Source organism: Simochromis diagramma, unplaced genomic scaffold (genome assembly GCF_900408965.1).
Source record: "Simochromis diagramma unplaced genomic scaffold, fSimDia1.1 OVJJ01000802.1, whole genome shotgun sequence".
NCBI lineage: Eukaryota > Metazoa > Chordata > Actinopteri > Cichliformes > Cichlidae > Simochromis > Simochromis diagramma.
In genome coordinates, this window is record NW_024387492.1 from 15,963,263 (window position 1) to 15,990,730 (window position 27,468).

Consider the following 27,468-nt stretch of genomic DNA (forward strand, 5'->3'; position numbering starts at 1 on the left):
GGCAACTAAAAGGAAAAAACTGTGTGAGTTTCAGAAAACATACCAACCCCCCATAAAAATGAGATACAGTAAACAATACTGTAACAGCATTCTGAGGCAGGAGGACAGGAAGTGGCAAGAACAGCCAACCAACAAAACTGGTACGGGCAGTTCTAGCTTTCCATTAAGTTAATAGACAAGGAAGTCTATTGACCAAAATTTTCAATCTGCACCACAAAGTCTGATTAAGAAGACTAAGGATGCAACGATCCAATATTGTAATCAGATATTGACTTGTAAAGCTGGATCGCATATCAGTGACAACTTCCCAGTCTCTGCACCAATCTATTCAAATCTTTTAACTGTTGTTCTATGTTTATGTCGCCATGCGACAGCAGCAGAGCTGAAACGAGCTAACAGCAAAAGAGCAAGCGATTTGGATGTATTTCATGCCTGCTAAACTGACAGCTTTTCTTTATACGTTTTTCATTACGTGCAAACTGTGGTCAAGTGAAAAGCTCAGACAACGAAAAGTTTTTTGTCTTCTCTCCCTTTTAGTTTTGCTCTCGTCATCTGTGCTGGGAGAGACATTATATAAAGTAGAAACTAGAAGGATGTTGTTTCGGTAAGCTTTTATTACACTTACAGTAACACACTGTGAACTAGATTAATATTTCACTTCAGCTATCTCTTGTCAGTTCCGCATTGTGTGTGTACAAAGAGGCAAAAAAAAAAAAAAGACGAAAAAAAAAACCCTAAATAAACTAGAAACTACCATGACTTTCTCTTTAATTGAGTGGAAATGAGATGTTGGCAAAAAAGATATATAAAATTGTAACTTCAGTTGTGTTTGGTCTGTTCTTTTATGCATTACTTTACTAAAAAAATACCAATTAGGTAAGTTTATATTCTTCAACAAATTCATCCATCAAGTTTTATTTTACAACATTAGAAAATAAAATCTTTGTGTAAAGCCCAATAAAAGGATGATTCCCAGTCTCTTTTTCAGTGTGAGGAAAAAAAGTGTGGTAATTTAACACTGGACCTGGATAAGTACTCTGTCTTAGCAGATACCCAAAACCAAGGAATGGCTATCAAATGGAAAAAACTGGATCATGACATCCCTCAAGTTTAAAACTGCACTTCATAAGTCATTTGGCCATTTCTTGGTCGTTTATCTCATTCCATGTGTTACATCTGTAGGCCATACTTAGGTCTAGCACATTAAAGAAGTTGAGGTTTTAAAAACATAAACACATTTTCAGAGTGTGTAGTCTTGAACTTTGGGGGAAAAAACTATGTAACTCTCCACTTGAGACACCAATGAGCCAACCAGGCAGTCAGCAGACTGCTACTGCAGTTTTTCAGCTGCCCGAGGCTCCTGGAATGCAAAGGGAGCCAAGGAGAGAGCAGCAGCACAGGCATGTGTCCGGGAACAGAGAAGACTCAGTGAGCCAAAGAAACAGCCCAGAGGAGATTTCCATCCGATAGCCCTCCGTGCTACTGCTGCTGCTGGTAGAGCCTACGTGGGCCTATGAAGGGAGCCCAGAAACGGGGCTCTGCATGGCAGAAGAGAAAGGACCCTTTGTTATTAAGTACGATAGTGTTAAACCCCACAGTGCCTCAGCATCCCTCTGTACTGCCGCAAGGAAAGAGAGAGAGAGAGACAGAGAAAGATGAAGGAGAGAAAGAAGAAGAAAAAAGGGAAAAGGGGGGAAATATGATAGTGGTGAAAGATGAGGAAAGGATTTAAGGCAAAAGCAGTACTCTCATTTATACTCACAATGTGTTTTCTCTAGGTATGTTGTCAAAACAGAAAACGCCCCCAAACTCAGGGCCCGGAGTTATAAAAATTTCACTGCAGTTACATAATGTCCTTTAAACTAAGAACCATTAAAGCTTCACATTGTATATCCATTATTCTGCGGATGCTAGGGCTTGTACAATGCATGAAAACAAAACTAGTCAGTCTAAACAATGGGGGAAATAAATAAATAAATTAAGAACATGAGTGAGTTCAGCAAAGAAAAACAGCCTTTCATCTCACGCCTTAATTCTGTTGAAAAAAACCTATCCAACAAAAATAAGCTCTAGGAATTAGACGCAAACATTTGGGTATCGCTGAACAACAACTAGCAGCATTGACAGCATTATGAAATATTGGGAAATTTTGGGGCAATAAGCCCATCATATTAGTTAATGCATTGAAGTCTTTTCACATAAAACATGAGCTGACAGCAGATGGAAGCTGTAAGCTGGATTTCTAAAGAGCAAACCGAGCGAGGGATGGGCACAAACAACTTACTGTTGAACCTTGACCTGCTCAATAAAGTAGCCAGTAGGCAGGAAAGTGCTATTCACAGCATGTTGTACACATGTTAGAGTAAATCATTTAACTAGCATGATAAAAATGTTTTGCACATAACTGAAACATATTAATAAAAAACAAAATCTTTTGAAAAAGACAAAAACTTTGGTGCATGTTTAAAAAGTCTGGGATGTCTACATGATATGAAATACTGTATTTATATTAAAACAAAAATAGAAAAGTAAAAATGATTACAAAATATGATAACTGGGCTGAAAATCGGAGCTTAAATAAAGGGCTACTGTATGGTATATGTTATGAAACGACCAAAACAATAAGAAGGTGGCGCACAGAGATCGGATCAAAACATTTCTCAGCCTTGTATTATCAAGAGACCACAATAGGAAATTGAACCTGAATACTTCCCAGACTCTGATCTTCGGTATAAACACAACAGTTCACATCTGAACTTCCCTGCTCTCCGCTTTGGGTCAAGTGTCACATCTTACCCTTTCCCTAGTAACAGGAAACGACTCAAAAAAAAAGTTTTACTGGAACAAAAGCGTGGGGTGGGAAACTGCACTGCTGGGAATGAGAGACCCCCCCAGCGCAAACACACACACACACACACACACACACACACAGAGAGAGAGACAAATAATAGCTCAAAGATGCATCTCTGCAACTGTATCAAATGTGGTCAGCTGGCTCTTTTTAGCAGTCCTACGGCAGTCACACGCTTCAACACGTGCAACTGTACAGTGAGGTATTTAAACAAAGAGTGTGGTGGGCTGCCAATGCCACGGGAACAAAAAAAAAAAAAAAAGCTGAATAAAAAGAGAAAACAACACGATTCAAACAAGCAATACACCTGGATGTACCCGGTTCTTCACCGACTCAGCCTCTTATGTATGCACCATAAACAACACAATACAAGCAGACTTCTTGCTTCCTCGTTCCTTTTTTTGTTCACATGACCAGCTGTAACGTTGTTACAGTGGGCAACTGTTAGACGGGACTCACCAGCTACCACAGACAATTTGCTCTTTGTTTCACTGTATCTGACAAGTCAAGGTGAGATATTTCCACAGATTCAAACTTATATCCAAGAGACCGTCAGAGAAAAAAAATATGACATTTAGCCAAACAGTAACTACGTTTATCATACGCTAGCTTAGTTTAATAATCGACCTCGTTTGTTAAACAAAAATAAAAGGAAAAAAATCAAACTAATTACTTACACTAACGAGTTAGTAAGCGTGACCCTAAGATTGGTTACGCTTTTCCTGGTTATTATTATAATTATTATGTAATGACCAAATACTGACGGGCAGAGAGAGACAGAAAGAAAGACAGAGACAGAAGAGCAAGAGCTCTCGTGTGGCCTGTGTGTGCTTAGCTGGCGAAAATACGTTCAAGACTCACCAACGTAAAGGTTACCAGCGGCGGCGAGCCCTCCTCTCTTACATTCACATTCGAGGCATTAAAGACTGTATAAATGGAGACGCTCGGACCTGAGTATAGAAATATAAAAATACGACGTCCTCGGCGTCAAGTTCCGTCAGTGCCGCTCCGCTCGTCCCCTGTCCTCGACTCAGCCAGCTCTTTATTTTAGGTGAGCGGAAACACTCGCTGTGAGAACTCTACGGGGCTGACTCGCTCTCGCGCGGTGTCCATGGCTACCTCTGTAAAAAAGGGCGGATCCATGGGTTGTCAAGTCACTGGGCTGGATTTCAAAGTAAAAGCGCAGAGTTTTGGTGAGGGGAAACAAAAGAATCACTAAAAAAAGAATCAAACAAAAGGACAATAAAAATGCAAATGCTTAACTGTATGCTACAGTTGCATGTAGTTTTTATAAAGTCGTATGAGTATGCTCGCCAACAGATTTGGGTTAATAAATATCTGATATCCCGAGATATCAGCTTCAAGAGATAAAAAGCCAAATATTATCAGAGAATTAGTAATAATCGAAAATAATATTCACCTGTTTATCAGTTATGCTTTATGAGATGACAGTAAAATACTGTAAAAATGACTGTAAAGATTTTTCATTTTGTTAACATTCTACAATATATCTAGTATATAATATCTAATTTTATAACATGCTATTTGTCAATTAACATTTAACGTTATGACATGAATTAGGGAAGAATGGAATAATGTGATGTTCCTGTGTTTCCACAGAATCTAAAATGCTAAGAATAGAAAAGAATAGTCCAGAGGGGTTGTGGACATGTTAATATATTCTTTATTTGTGTGCGCCTTGCATTTTTCATGTTTGAATTATTATACTTTTTTCATGCATAGGTGTTTTTTAATTTATTTGTTAATTTAAAGGTTTGCTCTTTCTGATGATCTCTTTAACAGAATGCTAGTGCCTGTCTGTCTCCCCTTTACTGGGGTTAATATACTCTATATACATCAACCATGCTTTAAAAACAAATACATTCTGGACATTACCATTATATCACAGGTAAAGTGTGAGATTATGTAAATGTATTAGTATTTGAATTATCTCCCAGGGTTTATATCTAATGAATAATTTTCCCGATGATTTCTGCAGAGGCAACCAACAATGCCTTGGTTGGTGCCTCTGTGAGTGTGTCATTAGATCTTTTGATGTGATTTTTTTTTATTGGTTTTGATGCTACAGCGAAAGAACATCCCAGTGTGTATTAACTCAGATGGCTGGTTCTTAAACTGAGGAGGCAATGCATAAATAGACACATGATCTAAATGTCTGCCTTTATGCAATATGCCTGTAGAAGAAGGCAGGAAACGAGTGGGAAAATTTTTGCTTTCATTCGCTTAGAGGAGAAATGTGAGATCTTTGAGATTTCTCATTATAGCTAAATGCAGTTTACACATCACTGTAACGTCACTCAGCTCTGCAGATCATGAAGTTTTACTGCAAATATGGATGAAAGAGGATAGTCACTCCTTTTAAACCCCTTATGTTACTACAGCTTACCATAAGAAAGTTGATCAATTGCTTGCAAACATCACTGCCTATAGATCAAAAAGCATTTAACCAATTCTGTCATCCACTTTTAAAGAATGTCTGTCCTAAAGAGAAAAAAAAATGAAATACCGATAAAGAAGTCATGGAAACCAAATAAGGTCTCACTGAGTGATTTTAAATTGGATGATATTAACCAGAATTATCTTTAATGTGAGTTTAATTTCATCCCTATCATACAGTAATCTCTCTTATCCTCTTAAATCCATTCGAGTCACGTGAATAATTTCCTTTTAAATCCCTCAGAGTCCAATAAGAGATCACTAATTTTGACGACTGTTTAATGTTTTGCCAACGTGTTGTGTCTGCATAGCTTTTAAAACACATTTTTAAAATTTACCCTTTCCAGTTTTGCTTAAATTTGGATGCCGTCCTAATCCCTACTCACACCTTTGTCATGTTTTAATTTCCCCTCTTTCCATAAAAGTTTCCTTTCTCTTCTCCTCTCCCCGAGAAGAAATCTCCCTGATAACAGAGGCCCAAGTAAAGGTCAGCCAGTTATAGGATTATGCTAAGACTCTAGTTTGACACCTAGACATGCCACTGAGTCTTGTAAAGAAACTCATACCCAGGAGAGAAACAAGAAGCAGGACACCCACTGTCCAACCGCTTTGTTCATAAAAATTAAAATGTATGCAATAAGGTGGTTTAACAACTAATATCTCTCGCTCTACATTGAAATACATTAGATAAGTAAATGAGATATGACTTATCATGTTCTGTTCTGGATTTGTGTTCACACAGATAAGACTGGGGCATGCTCTGGATGCAAATGTCTATTCTGTGTTAAGATATATGTATATATAAAAAGTGCTAGTCTTGTACAGAAGACCGCAGGCTATATGTAAAGTAGCCTGTATTATCTTTGAGTGAGACTGTGCATTAGAAGTCTGTACTAGTGCTGACATCTAGTGGCTCCATCGACTACTTACCTACATGTATAGGTATTTTACTTCATGATATTTGCTGAAAAAAAAGAAAGATCTCCGTATAAATTACTTTATCATTAGAAATGTGTTAATTTACACTCATTTACATTCTAGTGTCGTGATAAAAATGGATGATTACTGGTATTTAGTTATATAAATGAGTTGCCCCATAATCTGTCAAGGACATCTCAGACATATTTCTCATGAATGATTTTAAATTGTAAGTATGTATCCTTTATTTATCCATATAAAAACAGGAACTGACATTAAAACTGTATGTGAATGTGAACGTCTATGTGAATGAATGTGCAGCAGAAATTGCGACAAATTTAACATAAATTTTCTGTAAGGATATTTTAAGTAGCCAAAAATGATTGAACTGATTATACTGAAGAAAACAGGTAGGTACAATAACGTAGACTCATGAACACACTTGCAAAACAGGCAATTTTGTTATTTTTATATAAACCCTTTGTAATTCCAGTTGACTACAGGTTACCAACATAAGCAAATACATTAGGCATAAAATCGTATAGAAACATTAGAAATCACGCTATAGCAGACGATCGCTTTTTGACAGATCACCTGGTTCAAAATATTATGGACGGTTACATTGCGGATGGTGGGGGTGGTGGTGATAACAATTCTTCTCAAACTGTCATGAAATAAAAATGTCTCTCACTTTTGACATTTTGAAAGGCATATTTAGAAAACCAGGGTAAAAAAGAGTGTTACACTAACGCAATACAAACACGACAAAGCTACAGGTGATCTTAAATCGTACCCCCGACGCCCCCGTTTTTATAAGTGCCTGCTTCCGCTTGCTTTCTACTTGGACAGTGCTACTTCCGTTGTTAGCGTCGATTTTGTACATTAAAGCTTCAAGGTTGGACAGGTACGGTCAGACTGGAGAGGGGGTGTGTTAATTCTGATATTGATATAAACATTTTGACCTGGTTTTAGCCTGTTGGTTGCCCACAACTATAGCTAGCCCAAACAATGAAAGCAACTCAAGTTAGCTTGTTTGTGTTTTCTACCCTTGTTGTTTTGTCAACCGGAGAAAACGAAAGAATTTCTTGACCTTTCACCCAGTTAAACATTACTGTGTGACGCCGTGTGGCTGCTCAATCTCAGCGTGACACCAGCCTTTCCCATCAACCGATGACCATCAAACCATTTCTTACTTAAACACTTTAGCTAGAAAGTGTGACAGACCATAGTGTCCCCTGATAACTGTGCCAATGTGACTCTTCACTCTCTTATTGTGCGTAAAAGGTTAATTTTAATAACAACGTGTACATTATAGTGCTCATTTGGTTACTTTCACTTAAATTTATCCATTTTATTCTTAAATTTCATTTGTGGTCTTGTGTCAATGCCGTCATTCTAATGTACAAGGCTCACCAACAAGGCTGGAGAGAACGCATCCTACAATACCCCACGTATTCTCCAAATTCTATACCGGGTATATTGCTATTATTTATATATATATATATATATATATATATATATATATATATATATATATATATATAAAAGCAAGTGTACAGATAATCATAAGTTTAGTAGTTATATCTACATTTGTTGTTTTTCCAATTTAACTTCACAGCTTCAGTCCTTGTTTGGTTGTTGTAGTCAATCTCCAAAATAAATTATCTAAACTGGAGCAATGGCTATGTTCAAGGCCTCTTGCTGAATACAGACTGTCTTTTATCTTCCACCTAGGCACCATGCATAGGCTGCTTAAATGCAAAATGAGATTTGTGATATATCTCATGAGCCCAGTTAGGTTTCGTATTGTGGTATAAATAGTTTTTCTTAAAATTTATCTCTTTTTTTTTGTTGTTGTTGTTTTGTGAATATTTCTATTGTAAATGATGATGTTAACCCATAAAAGTGATTTCTAGGTGAAAGCAATTACATTGACTTAATTCTCAATTGCCTTGACAGGTGCAGTGACACGATTCCGGGCTACAGTGAAACAACCGTTCCCATCTTAAACAGCTGAAATGGCGCAATCACAGATCCGCTTGAAAATTCTCCCCAGTGTTCGCAGCTTCTTTGACAAGATGGTGCGGGTAAAAGTAGAGGGACTCACTCCTCACAAACCAGTGGAGCTGAGGTCCAGACTGGTTGATGACAAAGGTGTCACTTTCAAAGCCTCTGCCCTGTACAAAGCAGATGAAAGTGGTCAGGTGGATGTCTTCCGCACACCCTCTCTGGGTGGTAGTTACACCGGCGTGGAGCCCATGGGTTTGTTTTGGGCCCTGGCACCAGACGCACCACACACTAAACTCATGAAGAAGGATGTGCTAAGCCCAACACACGTGGCCCTGGAGGCTCTTAATGGAGAGACTGGCGAGGTTTTAGCATCTGATTCTAATGAGAGAGGATACATGATTGAGGGGATGAAGAGAATACCTTTACAAGAGGGCAGAATACGAGGTGTCCTCTTCATACCACCAGGTTAGTAGGATTTTAACGAATTATTCACAAAATTAGGTATCAAGTCAACATTAACTGTCTAACTGTCCGCCCCTTTAGGAAATGGCCCATTCCCAGGAATTGTAGATTTGTACACTTTTGGTGGAGGTCTCACTGAACCCAGATCCAGCCTCTTGGCAAGTAAAGGCTTTGTTGTTCTGGCACTGGCTTATTTTCGTTACCAGGATCTCCCAAAAAACCCTAAAAACCTGGATTTGGAATATTTCGAGGAGGCGGTCACATATCTGAGGAAGCGGCCAGAGGTTAGTATTGAAGAGCAAACAGCAAAGGACATATTTATTAGAAGTAATTCAATGTTATGCATCTTATGTATGTGAAGGTTGTGAAAATATTGCTCAAACATCTGCATTTGAAGTCGATTTGAGATAGAGGCCTATATTTGTGTCTAGTGTGTCAATGTTGCCACCTGCTGGCTCTTCTTCTGATATCATCATCATGGATTAATGATGAAACCTCTATATTTCTTAAGTCTTAAAATATTACAAGCTTTTTGTCATTTTTTCTTTAGTTGAAATAGTTAATTGGCCATAAGTAATTTTGATTTTGGAGGCAAGGTGTAATGATCTGTGGTAGTAATAGTTCCATAACATTACAAAATGTTTAGGGGTTCAAAACTAATTGAGTAGAAACACACAAAGACAAGCAAAATTTAGTTTTATATTTTAAAGAAAGTATTTGTCAGACATGGAAACAACAGCAAACACTTTGTTAGTCCTAGTGAGCATACAACACCCTGTTCTCATATTTCTTGAACTAAAATTAGTCGATTGACTTGTGCAGCTAAGGATAATCTCCCTCTTTGGTCACATTGGATATATATAACAAGGTTGTTATCCTCTACTGCACAATTAAATGTCTCTCAGTCATTGCAGAACTCCCAGCATCTTGAACGGATAACAATATGAGCTGCTCCCTTTTCTCCTCTTTTCGCATATCTTTCTTTTTTGAAGTAAACCCATTCTAACTGAAGCTGAGCCTAAAGAACAAAGAAATGCTAGTGTCCATCAATTTGTGATCTGCACTGTATTAGCAGATGTGTACCTGTTACTTTAAAAATTTTAACTAACATAAAACCTCTTGATTCAGGTGAAAGGTCCTGGGATTGGCGTCATATCAATCTCTCATAGTGGTGCCTTGGCTTTGAGCATGTCATCTTTTCTCTCTGGGATCTCAGCGACTGTCTGTATTAATGCCTGTAATGCAAACACTGTGCTTCCTTTACACTACAAAGACATTGTATTCCCGCCACTGCCCCCTGTCATGGAGAATGTGAAATTCACAGAGTCTGGGCTTGTAGATATACGTGACGCCTTACCAGACCCCACCAAGGGCAAGAACAGGGCGTCTTTGATTCCAATTGAACGAGCCACCTGCCATTTCCTGTTTGCTGCTTCTGAAGATGACCACAACTGGAACAGCACGTTTTTTGCCAGTCAGGCTGCTGAAATTTTGAAAAAGCATGGCAAAAAATCCTACGAGGTTGTTACTTATCCAAAAGCTGGTCACTTTCTGGATGTGCCGTACATGCCTTATTGTTCATCTGGCTTTCATCCAGCTGTAGGGAGTGTTGTGGTGTTTGGTGGGGAGCCAAAAGCCCACTCTGAGGCTCAGCTGGACCTGTGGGAAAGAGTCCAGGAGTTCTTCAAGACCCACTTGGGCAACAAGAGCACTTGATACTGTATTAATCCATCGAGCATCTCTGAATGGTTGTTCTTAGAAATGGTTACCAGTGCCTGTATTTTCTAATTAGTAAAATTGTGAGAACTCCATTAACCGTCTAGTGTTCTGCATCGGAAACACTCCAACAACCGTTTGGTTTCAGATGAGTTTTTTTTTCAGTAGGACACGGGCTTGTAGCAAAAAATCGTCTATAGTAAAAAGAATCTGAGATTTTGACTTGTCATGGGAAGGAAATGTAAATAGACTGCACATAAAGAGCGCTACAGAGTTTTGTTGGGGTAGGGTGTTGAATTTAGTGTCATCCCCACTTCTTGATGCAGACTCAAGGTCTGAGTAGTGGTCTACGTCGTAAGCCACAGCCATCAGCTCAAACTTGATTGTTTTGTTGAAGTATCTCACAAAAGTAGAAGACACTTGGACTTTTCCTGCAGTTACTTGACAAAATGTCTACCTATAAAATAACCTACATATGATAACTTCTCCACTGACATGATGTTGGTACAGAACCAGTTCTGCTTTTGTGCTATTTGTAACTTATTTAGTGTTTAATGTTGTACAGCAAAAAAAAAAAAAAAAAAAAAAAGGGGGGGGGGGGGGTAAATATGTGGTGCTGGTGCCAGATTTTTGGGCATCTGAACTGGTGAAAATGCATGGAGCAGTTTGTAACTTCAGCTTGAGTGGAAAACTAACAAAACGGTAGCATGTTATGGAATCACCTACTGAAAACCAATAGTTAAGCTTCTTTAATCTTGTTTTATCTTTCTGGCACTTATCTAGCAGTATTTGATATTTAAATTGTATAGGGACTGGAATAATTCTGTATTTTAAGAAAGCTGAAAAAAGTGATCTTTGTAAAAAATATTTGATGTTTGCCCAAAAAATGAAAGAAATTTGTTGTCATGTACAATATAACCTATAATAAAGCAAAAGCAAATATGTAAATACTATTATAAATCCTGCTGTGCTGGTTTTATTTCCATGCCTGTTTCAAGAATGTGAATATACTGTGATGATCTGAGCAAGGATCTGAGAGTACACTGCACCAGAGAAGGGAGTCTTATTCGAAAGCTGGGAAAAACATACAGACATATGTCCCTCACTGATATTTTGATCACATGAAAATGTGGATTTTCTGTGTAATAGGATGTCATCTTATTTAACAAACAGGAAAACATGGAGTGTATTTACATGGCACCAATTCTACATTTAAACATTTTTTTCATGGTATTTTCCAAAAGAAAGTCCATTATTAATTAAAATGCTAAGTGATCCATGAAATGTCCTCTGGTACGGGGTTATTTTTGGTATTTTCAGCAACCATGAGAGGAATGTCGCAAGCTCCCATGAGAGTACAGACTGACCAAGACAACAGGGTCAGTGTGAAAAGAGAGTGAAGTTAAACCTACCCTTGTTTTTGAATTTTAATCCTTAATCCCCCCTTTTGACCAATATAAAGGTTTATAAAGTGCTTAGAAACACGACTTTTAAGGTGAAGTAATGTAATGAAGTATTTCCTTAAAGTATTTTTTTTTTTTTTTTGTGATTTAACAGCCTATTAGGAATGTAGCCATCTGTTACCTTTATTTCTCGGTATCAGCCAGGCTCCTCTTCCTCCATGCTGCTTGTCATTCATAAGATTAAGTGGAGTTTCTCGGTGCTACATGAAGAGGAGGGCTCTCCTCTTCAGTCTTGCACCTCACGTTGTTAAATATTCAGTTGCAGGCTCCCCGCACCATCCAGTCTACCAATAAACGGCCTCTGACAGTGCGATTGGCAGCGGCAGCAGGAGTAACAGTCTGTCAGCCACACATATTTTTATTTATTTTTTTTTTTCTGGACGGCGAGGGGTGATGGTGCTGTGTTCTCGGTGCTGCAGGCGTCGTTCCCGGAATGGACACTTCGCAAACCGGTGTGGTTTTAGGTGCACTGGGTGTCAGATAGTCCAGCATCCATCCAGCCACACTGCGCACGGATTTCAGTGACCGATTTCTGCCGTGCATCCGCATTACTGGGGAAATATGGGGCATACAGCGTAGGCTTTCCATCTCCCCGTGCTTTGATACAGACTGGGATTATTTTAACATGTATTTTCCTCCCTAATTTATCAGACATAATTACTGACAAAAGACCATCTCATTGCTGGCAGAGGAACGCATTTCCTGCCGGTGTCCGCGTTAAATCTTCATGGAGATCTCCCGTGCAACATAAGATGTGATATGTCGATTATCCCCCTTTTTACTATAAAAAAAGCAGGTCAGAAATGCCCCTTTACTCTTGGCTGTTGACTCTTTGTGAGCTTTCTTGAAAAACAAACAAACAAACAAACATCAACAACAGAAAGGCATATTTAGGATCTCGGCGTGAATCGACATGGATAGTGCAGGGAGCCGGGCAGCGATGGTGGGGGACGGTGCAGTCAATTTCACAGCAGCCCACCTCTGGCTGGATCTACTGAACGCCTCGAGCCCATCGACCCGGTGGGACAGCAGCCCGCCTGCCGAGGGCACCGGGCTGGACGAGCGGCAGCGACTCGTGCGAGAGCAAGCCTACCGGGACTTCACCACCACCGTTCAGGTTTTCATCCTCCTAGGTTCGCTGATCGGTAAGTCCAGTACTCCCACACATTCAATGCAAACTCAGTAGGAAATCATAAACATATTAAAAACCCAGCCTCGTTTATGTATCTACTTATTCATTTCTGCTAAATTTAGATTAAACAGCTGCACAGTTTTTGAACTACAGGGCACTGCTTTTCAAATACAATTGAAAACAGTGAGACTCTAAGATTTGTGTTAGGGGATCTTCCTGTGCGGACAACCTGTGTCCCAGTAGAATGTATTTGAAATATCTGAGACTTTTTCCAGCGTTTATCAGTCAGCCAATCAATCATCTTCTGGTCAGTATAGTAAACTAGTATCTTCTACTAAAAGAAAAGTCAAACGACGACTAAAAAGTAAAGGATAAGAAAAGCATGACAGAAATGAGTGCGTAGGCCAGTTTATTAGAAACAAACAAAACTGCTACAAGTGTACATTATTATTATTTTTAATCTAATATCCCGTTAAAACCACCAGCAGCTGGCAAATGTAAACAACCCACAGCCCATGTCACCTGCTTACCTTGCCTCACAGCCCACCACACTTAAAATGCCAAAAATGCCAAGATGTGTTATCAGTTTGTATAAGTTTGATCAAGGTGCCAAAACCATTCAAATAACACTAAACCAGTCACACACATAACTCCTGATTTTCTGGTTTGACGTGGATGCATTCCATTTAAAATGAGCAGAAATACTTTGGCAAAATTTGCTGTATATTTAAGTCAGCAAAGAAGATTTTTATTGTTTTTTTCCACCAGAAAACTGATAAATAGTAGCAGTAACTTACATGTTTTAAACTTCCTTAGAGTTGAATATGTGTTGACTAGACATCAGTGATGATGATGGTGGTATAAGTGTGGAAGGAGCTGTGTAGAATGATCTACTGCTCTTGCACACTCCTGGCTTTGACATCCCGTCTCCATCATATAGATCGCCAGAAGCATAATTAACCCGCTTCTAATGATTGCTACAAATAAATGTGTTATTTGTCACAAATGTTTTTGTGTTGCCCTCTCTGCCCTGCTACGGAAACACACACAGCCTTAGTGTTGTATGGAAACATATGGGCTCAGTGAGAAGCAGGAGCACAGCTCACCATGATGAAATATTGTGCAACTGATACAAAACGGACAAAAAAAACACGTCCAAATGACTTGCTTTGATCCAGTGCCACCTCCTGCTGCTCAGTGCAATGCGCAGAGTCAGAGAAGCGTGCCCTGACTAGCTGTAAAAATTGCCCTCTGCCAGCATGGCTCAAAATGCCTTTTTGTTTCTCTCTGCATGCTCTACGTGTCGCAGGGAATACATACACCAATGAACCAAACCCACTTCCAGGAAGGTGAATAGCATAAATTCTCTAACGTCAATACAACAGGGCACCTTTGTGTGGTCACCAAGATTCTTGGAGACATATTAATGACAGCTATAAGACAATGAGTGATAAAATACAAACAGACTGTGTGTGCCATAACAGTAATGGGTTCCCCTTTGCTAATGAAATAATCACAATAATCACAGTAATAATTATTACTAGAAAAAATAAAGATAATTAGCATCAGATATCTGAATCAATTTCAGGACCAATCAGAAACTGAACACTTCATCAGTGGGCACCTTTAAATACATGCATTATATTACCTGCAGCATAAAATGATGAGTGTTAAAATGATGACGGTTCCACGGGGCTGTCTTTTGAAGTTGAGTCCCCTAAAAAAGTGTCTGTGGTCAATTCTCAAGCTACTTTTAATGATTTCAAAAAAAGGCTTTGATTGTATGATAAAAGCCTAGCTGCATCATATTTATATTCAGACATCACTTATTATCATAGATGAGCAGGATATGCTGGTTCCATTATGTAGGCACTTTGTTGTCTCTATGGGGGTTTTAGTGCCCAAAAGAAAACCTGCATCACTGGTTGAAAGGGAAAAAAAAACCATGCAATTTTTATGGGGAGATGTCTGTTTTGGAGGCATCTGTGTCATTAACAACTTGTGCACATCAATACAAATCGTTGAAGGATTCATGTTTATTACCTGAGGCATTTGACATGGAAAAGATAAAAGTAACTGCCTTCTGTATCTGCTTATGACTTCTTCTCTTATGGCACAGAGAGATGTGCGAAGGTGAAGGAAATTAAATGTTGCACAAACTGCAAATTTGTTGAAAAGCCTCAATGTGGTAACATCCAGAGCTCATTAAATTCTCAGTGATGCAGATTGTTTTCACTTAGTTTGTGCACTTTGTATCGGTATTAACTCGCTGAATCATCCACCTTCTGATCTGAAATACTCAAACTCGAGAAGAATGACATTTTTTTTTTAATTTAAAAGATTTTGTTTAATACACATTGTAGATGTGCGCAACAAAACAACACTAATAAGACTAATAAATTATAACTGTAGGATCTCCTTTGAAGCTTTGAACGACATTCAGCTCTAATGCATGAATGTGGAGCATTTGAACCCACGGATATGGATATGTAAGAAGGGTTATTCTATCACAAATTAGGCCAACGAACAGTCTCTCTAGTGGAAAAAAACCCCTGCTATCTAAATTTGAAGGTTTGTTTTCCAGCACAAGTAATTAACGATAGAAATTCCTCTGCTTCTTTTAAGGTTCCCTCCCCTTCATCTTTTGCTTTATGTTTTGAAATGTAGGGATCCTTGGCTTAACATCAAGTTGGTTTGCTGATTAACGGGTCTGAAAAGCCACACTGTGCTGTAAAATGCTGTTTTGGGAGTTGACTGACATATAGCCATATAGTGGTTTCAGCAAAAGTACTTTGCTGAGTACTTTGGCAGGTGTTAAATATCCCATTTAATTCCTCAATGTTCCCACCTGGATACACGTGTGTCCAGATAGGAAGTGTGTAGCTTGCCAGAGAATCATGGGCACTTGTTGATGGGTGTGGTGAAAGGCGTTAGAAGTTGGGGAGTTATTTTTACACCACTTAACCACTGCATTTGTAACGCTCTACATTATCATCTTTAAGTTGTGTAGAAACACAATCTTCTCAAATGTGACTGTAGTCTCATTCTGATTTTGTCACGTTTCAGAAATGTTTCTGTAACACTTGTTCTGTTTTCAGATTTGGATCAGGAGGGCATTTCTGTCTCATGCCTTTAAGGATAACCGCTTAAACCCTGGTAGGAGGGGAAAGTGCTAAATTCCAAACATGCCTAATACCTCCAAAGTTGACCAGTTAGGAAATCTTGTTTGTTTACACCATAAATAAAGAGGAAACTAGCTTGACGCAGTCATTTCATTGCAGAAACAGACCTAGATAGGCCCCATTAGAAAGCTGTAACTCTTCCTAAAATATAAACTAAACTGAACTAAAGAGAGAGGCATCAGCAGGAAATGCCCCCCCCCTCCTAAATGCACAGATGTGCGAGCCATTCCAGTTTTCTCATCTAACTCTCCTAGAAAGGGAGAATACATTCCTCAAAACTTAGATTTTTTTTAATGTCTAACATAATTATGCAGTTTCACTGATAAGGCAAAGATTTGAGTTTTACTGCAAATCTCATTAATGTGTCACAGTGTGCATGGCACTGGCTGACTTTGCCAACAGTTGTATTAAGGTCTGTGGGGAATTATGTGGCTGACTAGCTCTGCAGTTACTGCACCTAAATGAGCCTGTCACTAAAACTAGGTTAATTATAAATCACCAGGATGTAAGTAAAAAACTGTTAAGTGTACTTAGTATGTCGAACAGCACATGTTTAGACATCAATAGGAAAATGATCCAGCTCAATTTGAAGCAGACCACGTTGCTGCTACCACTAGTTAGGGTGCCATTTGTTAATCGGCAAAATAATCATCCGTACTGTTTGCGCTCTCTCGCTATTGGCTGCTCTGACTATGGTTACCAAGGTGTTCCTCAAATGCCCAGCGAGCATTCTGGGCTCAAAAGTACAAGGTGATGTTGTTTTTCCAGACAATACAAGTCCTGAAAAAACAAAAAATAAAACGATTTTTGTTTTTTGTCACAGCAGTTTTTTATCTTTGGCAGCTACCAGTTTCTATGAGTATTTAGCAGAGATTAAATTTGGTTTTTATTTTCTGTCTGAAATCTATAAGATAAAAATCAACTCTTGTATTTTGATTATTGAAATCTGCTTTGAACATTACATGGTAGCATGACTCTGGAAATGATCTGGACAAAAATATCTTAAGTAATAGTTTTATCGCCTTATAAATGTAGTATCACACTTTCTTTCTTTTTTTTTTTTTTTTTGAAAGACTGGGTATTAATTGCCTCACATTAGAGACCAAAGGCAGCAAGATAAAATGTCAACATACTGTATGAACAGACATTTGTAATAAACATTCTTTTTATGTAGTTTGCATTTGAAATAATGAATATTTGTGCTGATTTAATTATTCCACATTAGTCAGCCTAGCAGAATGTACTTTTACCAGGGTTTCCCCGAAATACCACGCCTATGTGCTATTCTGTATCACAGCATGTTAATCGAGTTCTGCATAGTTAAAGCACACCATGTCCTGCTGAAAACAGCTTCTTCCGCCTCCATTTGAAACCTCCTGAGGTACATAACAACAGAAATCAGGGATAAGTGGTTGTTATATACAACCTTGCTTTCATAGAAAAGGTCTTTTTTCTCTCTTTCATTTAGTTTGATAAACTATGGTTACTTTTCTATTCCCCCATCCACCTGACGATGAATGCGTTTTTCTTCTGACAAACTGAGACCTTTTTTTTTTAAGCACAGGTCTCAGGAAAAACGTGAAACGGTTTCCTTCACTGCAGAACATCTTGCTCTCAGCCAGAGTGCAGCTAACACTCTGTGGGTAATTACTTTTGAAGGAGCTGAAATCACACAGGGTCCCGTGTGACCTGACATGAGTTAATGCAGTGCAAGAAGGAAAAAGTTCACCTTTTGAAACTTAATTACCAATCGTTATCACTTTGTCACTCCAAATTATGCAGAGAGAAATAGAAACATAAAAATGTTGTAGTTTCTTCCTTGCAACCATCAATTGTGGTCTCGCTTGGTTCAGGTGGAACTGATCCTGCAGACCTGCAAAAATAATCAGTATGATCAATAATTATGATAGAAATCAACCAATATTTAAAACCATTTCAATCCTTGTTTGCCTTATAAAACATTATTAGATGGTATTTAGTGAAGTACAGTGGAAGACTTTTCTATGAAAACACAACCTGATTTAACCAGTGCCACCTGGCAGTTTGTTGCCTTATGTCATGTGATTGGCAGAAGAGTCTTGAAAAGGAAGTGTGTGTGTGAGGTGGGGTCAGTTCTCATCTGTGTGAATTCCAGGAGGCGATGGTCTTAATCTGGTGTGAGTGGGTATGATTTGTGTGAGGTCACAAGGTTTTATGGTCGAATTTGTCTACAATGACTGTCTCCTGTTGTCCTTTTTGATTTAGTTGCAGTTGCAGTTTCTTTTTAGTAAGTTCCAGCTTGCAGGCTATTAGATGTAAATGATTGGGAGGATGTCTTATGAGGGTGGACCAACTGTTTTTTTTTGTTGTTTTTTTGTTTATCCCTCTTTGAACCTGCTACAAGTGACATACAGCACGAATTTGTTATTGCTGATATAGATTTATTTCATTTCATCTATTTTTTATTTTATGCTTTAGCGGCACCTGCATCACTAATTTTGTCCTGTTCTCTGCCATCAAGTCTTTACAAGAAGGTGCTGTCCTTTAAACAATTTTCATACTTTTTTCAAGAAATCCCCCAAAAATAAAAAGAAAAGAAAAGAAAGAGCAAGCCTTTTTGCAGTAAAATGGGGGGTAAAAAGGGGTGTCCAGATGCAAATAATAACATTCAAATTGAACTTTCCCCCCCATTTTCTTTTTGGACAAGTCCATAAAGAGTTTGATTTTGATTTGAAGCAGTATTCTTGGTAGCGGATGCCTCGTCCTGCTGTGAGGCAGCTTCCAATCTAATGTGTAAAGACTTCCAGTTCACAGATGAGTTCATTGATGGCAAGTGTAAAACGAGCAGATTGAAAGTGACACATTTTCTTTCCTTTCGTACATCTGTCAGTTGGCTTAAATCTCAGTCCGAGAAGTACTTGCATTCCTTACATTGTTCAGTCGCAGTGTTTGTCTTGGATGGACGTCAGGAATAAGCAGCTGAGAAATCATTAATCTGTGCTATAGCAGATCAGTAAGATAAGTAAGCCTTCCTTCCTGTCAATGGGCAATTTAGTCTTCAAGCTAACCAGGTCTTTTCTTTGAGATCTATGGTGTGCCTGGTAAAAACTCATACCAGCACAACAAAAGGAAAGGGCTGCTTGTACCAGCGTTCAGGTTTCCAACCTTTATTTAAACTGAGTTAGACTTATGACAACACAGGCTGTAGAATTCAAGTTTTTGTATGTGAACTGATAATATGACCATAATTCTACACTTTAACTCAAGATCAGAAAACCAAGTTGTGACCATATTTCACATTTGGTTGGATGCAGGATTGGTGACACCAAACCTTGGAGCTAACCTTTAAATGAATAAAATCTTCATTACATTTATTACAATGAGTGCGTATAAACAAAACTTGATTGGTTGGCAGAGATGCAGACTTATAGGAGTCGATAATTGTAGTTTCTACTGAGGGGTGCAGGTTAGTAGGCAAACTTAATCTCATTTATTCTAAATCTTTAAACATCTTTCTTTCTCTCGACAGGTAATGCCACCGTGTTATGGTGCACCTGCTGCACAAACGTCTTTAAAACAGTGACCAATCGATTCATCAAGAACCTGGCATGGTCTGGTATCTGTGCCGGCCTGGTGTGCATCCCCTTTGATGTGGCACTCGGAGCCAATCCTCGGTGCTGCTTGTGGCTTCACACGCTGGTGCTCTGCAAAGCTCTCAAGTTCCTCCACAAACTCTTCTGCTCTGTCACCATTCTCAGCTTCAGCGCCATCGCATTGGACAGGTAAACGCAAAAACATGATACTTTTCAGTGTATACACAGAATTAAAGTAGATAGGGGGAGCATCATTTGTTTTCAGTCATCAAGTGTGGATTGTGCTTGAAATTACAAAACCCAAAGAGCCCTCTATCCTTTCAGTAAAATGAGTGATGTGTTTATTTTTTCTCACTTCAGGTTTGTAGCCAGAATCACTGTGTTTAAATGATGCTTTTGAAAGACACTAACATGCACCTCCTACTCACCTCTCTGTATCTGGATGGACCGCTTGGGGCAAAAAAGTGGGTCCTTTATATCAGCTCTCTGATCAGTTTGTCAATATGTTGCTTAGCATAGTCAACTCGGCTAATTCTCTTTCTTTAAACACCTGGAAATCCAACTCTGAAAGATTTTTTTAAAGCAGAAAAACATCTCTACACCTTCTTTTAACACCCTGTTAAGAGGAGGTGCAGGGTTGTGATTGGTGGAGCGTGTGTCCCAGGCCTCCCAGTACCACTTTGAATTTGTTGAATTTGTAAGTTTGCTCACTTACAACTAAACGAATAGTCTCTCATTTTATGGTAGTTTCTTTTTAATGGAGAAAAGAAAAACTACCAACCAAAAATCCAGAAAAAAACATTACACAAAGATTACAAATTGATTTTCATGTCACTGAGTGAAATAAGTATTTCATCCTCTAGCAAAACGCGCCTTAGTACTTGGTGGAGAAACACTTTTTGCCAAGCACAGTGGTAAGACACTTCTGGTAGTTGGTCACCAGGTTGACCCTCATCTCAGAGGGGATTTTGGCCCACTCCTCTTTACAGAAACTCTCCAACTCCTTTAGGCTTCTTGGCTGTCGCTTGACAACTCAAAGCTTCAGCGCTCTCCACAGATTTTTCTACAGGACTGAAGTCTGGAAACTGGTTAGGACTCTCTATGACCTTAATGTGCTTCTTCTTTAGCCACTCCTTTGTTAACCTGGGGTTAATGTTTGTAATTATCACGCTAGAAGACCCATTCACAGCTCATCTTCAGTGTTCTGGCTGAGGGAAGAAAATTCTCATTCAAAATGACTGTACATAGCCCTGTCCATTGGCTCCTCGATGCAGTGAAGTCATCTTGTACCCTTAGCACCTCCGTTCTTCACTGTGGGGATGATAGGGTGGTTTGGGGCATCCTCAGCATTTCTCCGCATCCCAACACGGCGGCTCGAGCTGATGCCAAAGAGCTCGATTTTGGTTTCACCTGACCCCAGGACTTTCTTCCAAGCCTTCTCTGAATCCTTTACATTACAGCACAGTGTGTTACCAATGATGTTCTTGGTCCAAAATGCCTTGAGATCATTAACATGCTCGTCCTGTGTAGCTCACCCCATGAGGCATGATCTGGCTCCAGATAGGGGATGATTGATGGTCATTATATTTCTTCTAGTTCCAAATAATCACACCAACAGTTCTCACCTTCTCATAAAGCTTCTTGCTGTTGGTCTCATAGCCCATTCCAGTCTTGTGCAGGACTGCAATTGTGTCCCTGATGTCCTTTGACAGCTCGTTAGTGTTTCCCGTGGTGGTAGAGAGGTTGGAATAGAAGAAATTGATTCTCTGGACAGGTGTGGTTTGTACACATAAATTGAGATCAGGAGTATTTGTCATTGTTTGAATGATTGAACACAATCTGTCTGCCACATTAGCACACAGACTCTGACTTGCTCGTAGGGGATGAAGTACTTATTTCACTCACTGATATGCAAATCAATTTTGAACCTTTATGTAATTTACTTTTCTGCATTTTTGTAAATGAGCAAACCTATAAAATCAGCAGGTGATAATTTTAATTATTTCCCCACTTTATCTCAGCTGAAGTATTTGAAGCATATTGTTTAACTAGTTTAATTTTATTTTCTTATGCTATACCCTTTAATTAACCTTTTGCTTTCATTAATTATTGCAAGTGGGTGCTGGTTATGTGTATAATATTTCCTAAAACTGTGACTATTTCCTGTTGTGCACTTTGTCCATAGTTGACCTTTCTCACAGATTGTTCCCAGCTGAGTCTCTCAACATTGTACAGAACTCATGTGTAAAAATGACTGTAGTTAGTCAGTGGCTCTAATGTTTGTATTTTCTCCACACCAGTGTTGTTTTTGCTTAAAAAAAAGTTCAGTAAGAAAATAGAAAATTGGCATAGAAAACAGTGGGCAGCCCAAGTACAGATGCACAGACTTATACGAAATATAAAAAATATACTTATACAAGTATTGAGAAAACCTAAAAGAGTTCCTTTTTCAGAATCGTATACATGACTTATTATTATATGATATTTATTGAATCATGTTTTTATCTCTTTGCATGTTGCAGCTTAAGATAACACAGCTTCTGTATGTAATGCAGAAAAAAATAGCAAATATCATAAATAGACATGTTCAAAATGGAGCATAAAAGTGCACAGAAGCCACATTTTTATTAATTTATAATATTAAAATATACCATGGATAATATGGATGACTGCAGTAGTACGTGAATATCCTCTACCGACTTTATAGTGATTGCAGGGAGACTTTGTATTGTTGCAACCTCTTCCCAGCCCTCGTTTCACTGCTATAGAGATTATGTTGCCTCCATAGCAACTGGTACAGTCAGAATGATATCAAACCAATGAATTATTTATTCTCCAGGAGGGTAATCGAGGCTGTAGATATTCTGTACACAGGTTGGGACTGCAGTGTACATACACACGAACACACACAATCATACTGCAGCACAGACAAGATAGTCAAGGGACATCGTAGTAATGACTTTTTCATTTCGTTTATTCTCCTTATGAGTAAGGGAAAACAAAAGGATGTGAGGCAATCTGCATGCTATTATCTGCACTGCAGTTATCAAGAGATCACCCATATAATTATAACCTCTGCAGAAGTTAATATACCATGGATAAATGAAAATTCTTTGAACTAAAAAGGGCTAAATGTTCATGATTGAATGTATCCAAAGTGGCCACTAAAAATGGCCCAATTGGCTTTATTTCTAGATAACTGAGCTTTGTCCATTTCCTGTGGAATTTCCTGTTTTTCCTGTTTATAAAAATACCTCAAAATGGCTGTGACAAATAATAAGCCTATGTAATACAATAAATATGTGAAGAGGCTGCAGGATAAATTTAGTAACTGCATAAAAAAACTCCCAGAAAACTGCACCTCTCACCTTTTTGTCTATTTGGAGCTTGTATAATGGATTCAATAATTTTATACCAGCACTACCTTTCTGCTAAAACCCCTTCAAGCTCATACGTCAGTATTTTTAACGTTTATTTTAAAATAATTTTCACATAAATCACCATAAGATGGATTTCTGTGAGCATTTTCAGTACGCCTGGACTCAGGTGACACTCTGGCTTAGGAAAAAGCTTTTTTTCACAGTGTGAACATCACCAAAACTATGCCTCTTTTGATTTGCTACAAGCTTTAGGATGTAAAAAATTCTCCACAGGGGAAAGCGCCCAATTTGAATGTTATCAGACCATTTAATAACCATTATCAGCTGTTATCAGCCCTGTACCTATTGCTAATAGATGCTCTCCTCTACAATCAGGCTGAGAAGGCAGTTAGCTACTGTATTACAGATTACATAGGAGAGCTAAGTAACAAGTATAGCTTAGTAACAAGTGCTTAGAGTTGTGAGTGGTTTATTTATTTTGTTGAGCCAGAAGTCACAACTTTTTGGACGAGAGATTGCTAAATTAGCAGCTAACGCTAGTTGGCTTTGTCAGCAAGCTAGCTCCAAATAACTCAAAAGAAATTGCTTGCAAGAAATGTTCTAACACGAGGAACCTCAAACATGTGAGGCACTTGTGTAAAGTGGAATAAAGCCTTCCTCACAGCCTCATATGTGGATTCTTGCTTCTATTTTAGCCCGAAAACAGATTACTCATTACTTCTTCCATTCAGCAAGGCAAGAAAGCCTTCTCTGAATAAGCCTCTAGAAGGTGAAGTAGGAAACGCATAATGGACATTGAGTGGGTTTAGAACATTGGAAATGGATAAAAATATCAAATACATGTTGTTAAGCATTGAATTACTTTGTCTTTCTGTCTGTAGATACTACTCAGTGTTGTACCCACTGGAGAGGAAAATCTCAGACGCAAGATCTCGAGATCTGGTCATCTATATCTGGGTCCATGCAACTGTGGTCAGCCTCCCCGTGTTTGCTGTGACCAATGTGACTGATGTGTACGTGACCTCATCCTGCTCAAATGACCCCGCCCGCTCGCTGAGTCACATGGTGTATGTGTTGATCTACAACATCACCACAGTGATCCTCCCCCTGGCTCTGGTCTTCCTTCTCATGCTTCTGATCCGCAGAGCACTAAGTGCCAGCCAGAAGAAGAAGGTGATCATCGCAGCTCTGCGAACTCCCCAGAACAGCATCTCTATCCCATACGTGTCCCAGAGGGAAGCCGAACTTCATGTAACTCTTCTGGCTGTGGTACTGGCTTTCTCAGCTTGCAGCGCGCCCTATGGGGCCTTAGTATTTTACCGCACTATTTTGGCAGATGCTAAAGAGCTGCCTGTCTCACTGTATCTCACAGCCCTCTGGCTTCCTAAGGTATCCTTGCTCACCAACCCACTTTTGTTTCTGACTGTTAACCGCTCAGCGCGTCACAGCTGTCTGGACCTGCTGGCCAGGATTCACAGACGTTACAGCCGCCGTAACGTGGTTAGCACTGGAGGTCTGGCTTCTTTAGGAGCAGATGGCATGATTGGGGAGCCAGTAGGACTGGAGACTGCTGGTCGATCTGGAAGCCAGCTTCTAGAGATGTTTAACATTGGCCAACAGCAGATCTTCAGACCGTCTGAAGAAGAAGAGGAGGAGGATGGGGAGAATGATGTGGAGATCCCATCTCAAGGATCAGGAGAAGGCTCAGGGCCCAAAGATGACCAGAAAGGTGGGTCAAGAATGGGAAGCCTCAGAGGTGAAGTGATTAACAAAAAGGACTCTCTGCAGGGCACAGGAGGAGGGCTGGTTATCACCAAGGAGGTCCCTCCTTCAGTTATAGCCCCCCGGGCCTCTCCAGTCCATACATGCGCTTATGCCTCTTCATCACAAGTAGCACCTGCTACACCTACAGAAGCAGAGGACTCCCCACAGTTTGGTTTTGGACCTTTTGAGCTGCCACCTCAGTGGTTACCTGAGACCAGGAATAGCAAGAAAAGGCTACTGCCACCGCTGGGTAACACGCCTGAGGAGCTGATCCAGACCAAAATGCCAAAGCAGAAGCCAGAACGCAGGATCAGCAGGAACAACAAGGTCAGCACAATTCCCACCGTGGATCCATGAACTGTACCGTTGGCCTCTGATCTGCAACACTGGAAAAATCAGAACTCCTTTGGGAGAAGACAATGATGTCTGCATGGTTTCTTCTGGTTCCTTCTTCTGATTTGCAGTTGTAGCTCTTGTAGAAGTTCAGGTTCGACATTTTACTGCATAAAAGCAGGTTCCCTGAAGCACTGTATTTCCATTTGTGAATCAATTTGATATCAATATAATATTTCTAGTCTGACAAATATGTCCATTCCATCCAATTTCACAGCTCTTCGAGAGGTCCAGTTTTATAATTAAGGATTTCCTCAATGACACCATAATGAAGGAAAATAGATACCTTCATAAATCTTTCTTTTTATTGGAGGTGACATCAGTAGTCAAACAACACTGTACAAATCCAATTATCTTGAGGGATGCACTGATAATGGATAATATATTTCCACAGCAAATAATCAAGCAAGCATTATGGACCTGCTAACAAAACAGTTTTTAAAAATAGTTCTAATCTGATTGCACTCTGTATATGAACAGATCTCAGTGTTGGTCCTTTCACTTAACCCATTGTGGGACTTTTCTTTTCTATGTTTGATTTACAGAAATGTTTTGGGTATTGTCTGCTGCCTTTGTTTTTTTTGTCAAATTCCACTTTCTGAACATTTCTTGTAATGTCTTAGATGTTGTCGTGATTTTCACTTTCGATGTGGATGGTTTTCATAAGATTAAAACACTGATGTAGAGTATGCAAATACATGTTTACAATGTGAAACAATCCGAGTTCAACTGTGTGTTCAGTCTTGGTTTCTGGAAGTGCATCACATATACTGAAATTTGCAGGTTCATGCACACTGGGGATCTTTTAGCGACATTACATCAATCTTAATGATTTCTCACAGATTTCCTGAAAGTCAGTTGTTCAATTAAAATGTTGTATAATAAGTAAGAGCAGAGATACCAAGTGCACATTTTATATCATCTGACGCTCTGTAAAACATGTTTCCTTTTAAATATCTCTGACTGACACTTCTGGCTCTGTCTCCTTTGTGATGCAGAATTCATCAGTAAAAGCTTTGACCTGCACCTTTGGCTGAGGTAAACAGAGCTGGGCTACACTTCAAATATTTGTCAAGCCGTAACTCCCTTCGGGGCTACCCACAATTCCTTGTTATGTCCACAGAGGAGCTGAATCTATGCTGCATCCTACCCATGCTGTTATCAGGCGAATCGTTCACTCATGCTTGACTTGAAATAATATCCACCGGTGCTACTTAAAAGCAAGAGAGAGATGAGTAATAGCTTTATTCAAATACACTGGATGCAGCAGTGACTTTTTGAGCGGTCAGGCTGTGTGTGGTAGTTGCTGTAATAGATATAGTGGATAAACCGAGCAGAAAATGTTATTCAGTGTTGCCAAAAGGAGAAGATTATTGATTGTTTCCTAGAATATTGACTTGTATTTCCCACCCAAATTGATTCAAGGCTTATTCAAAGACCCTAACCTGATTCTCTTGCAATGATCAAGGGTTTGACAAAAGAAATATTGTAACTGTAAAAAGAGAAGTCACACTAAGGTTTAAAGTCTGCTTCCTAAACGAATACAGTAGTTCTTGACCTTGGGAAGGTCTTACCATCAGGTTGGTTAAGACGCCATTCTGAAGCTTTTGATCAGTGCCAGTAATGAATTTTTAGTTTAAGCTCTTAGGCTAACATGGCCCTGAAAAAGAAAGACAAAAAGAAAAATAGAGTTATGTAAATTCATGTCAAATATTGAATTATGAATCAAAACCCACAGAAAACCTCTTACAGAGTTAAATCAGTGTTAGTTTCCCTGTGCCTTGAGGCAAGTCCATGTGTGCACTGCATTTTGTAACTTGTAGAGTACACTGCGTAAGTCTTGAGTCAGCCCCTCCCTTTTTTATATTTTGCTAAGAAAATGGGAAATGGGTGCAGTGATTTATTGAAACATTTGCAAACATGAATGGAAATATGGTATGTAAGGCAAAAACAGAGTTTGCACAAATCTAACAAGCTTGAAAATCAATATTTTACAGCACCACCTTTTATTCTTCAACACCACTGACTGAAATGCAGCCCCAAACCATGACAGCACCTCCATCATTTATTACAGATGGCTGTAGACACTCAGTGTTGTACCTCTTGACCTCCTGTGTACAATGATTTGTACCGAAAAATTTAAATCCACCACTTCATAAGATCTGTTG

At 39.1% G+C, this 27,468-nt stretch overlaps 3 protein-coding genes across 5 annotated transcripts in view; 2 read left to right on the forward strand and 1 right to left on the reverse strand.

Annotated features, from left to right (window-relative positions):
* The window catches only part of susd6 (sushi domain containing 6), a 31,327-nt gene extending 27,360 nt beyond the window's left edge, over positions 1 to 3,967 (reverse strand). Inside the window, exon 1 of the mRNA XM_040018304.1 lies at positions 3,713 to 3,967. The gene's annotated coding sequence lies outside the window, so the exon portion shown is untranslated. The remainder of the gene's footprint in view (positions 1 to 3,712) is intronic.
* Positions 2,964 to 11,013, forward strand: LOC120725406 (acyl-coenzyme A thioesterase 1-like). Of its 3 annotated transcripts, none has more exons than XM_040018302.1 (4): positions 2,964 to 3,361; positions 8,186 to 8,701; positions 8,780 to 8,982; positions 9,827 to 11,013. In XM_040018302.1, the coding sequence occupies exons 2-4, from the start codon at positions 8,245 to 8,247 to the stop codon at positions 10,412 to 10,414; spliced, it is 1,248 nt and encodes a 415-aa protein (XP_039874236.1). In that variant the 5' UTR covers positions 2,964 to 3,361; positions 8,186 to 8,244; the 3' UTR covers positions 10,415 to 11,013. The 3 variants fall into 3 exon arrangements, with proteins under 3 accessions (XP_039874236.1, XP_039874235.1, XP_039874237.1); XM_040018301.1 differs by lacking the exon at positions 2,964 to 3,361 and adding an exon at positions 7,024 to 7,130; XM_040018303.1 differs by lacking the exon at positions 2,964 to 3,361 and adding an exon at positions 7,093 to 7,152.
* Positions 11,014 to 11,492: 479 nt separating this feature from the next.
* On the forward strand, positions 11,493 to 27,255 carry gpr176 (G protein-coupled receptor 176). Its single transcript, XM_040018298.1, has 3 exons — positions 11,493 to 13,022; positions 19,700 to 19,952; positions 24,025 to 27,255. The coding sequence occupies exons 1-3, from the start codon at positions 12,791 to 12,793 to the stop codon at positions 25,262 to 25,264; spliced, it is 1,725 nt and encodes a 574-aa protein (XP_039874232.1). The 5' UTR covers positions 11,493 to 12,790; the 3' UTR covers positions 25,265 to 27,255.
* Positions 27,256 to 27,468: the final 213 nt, after the last annotated feature.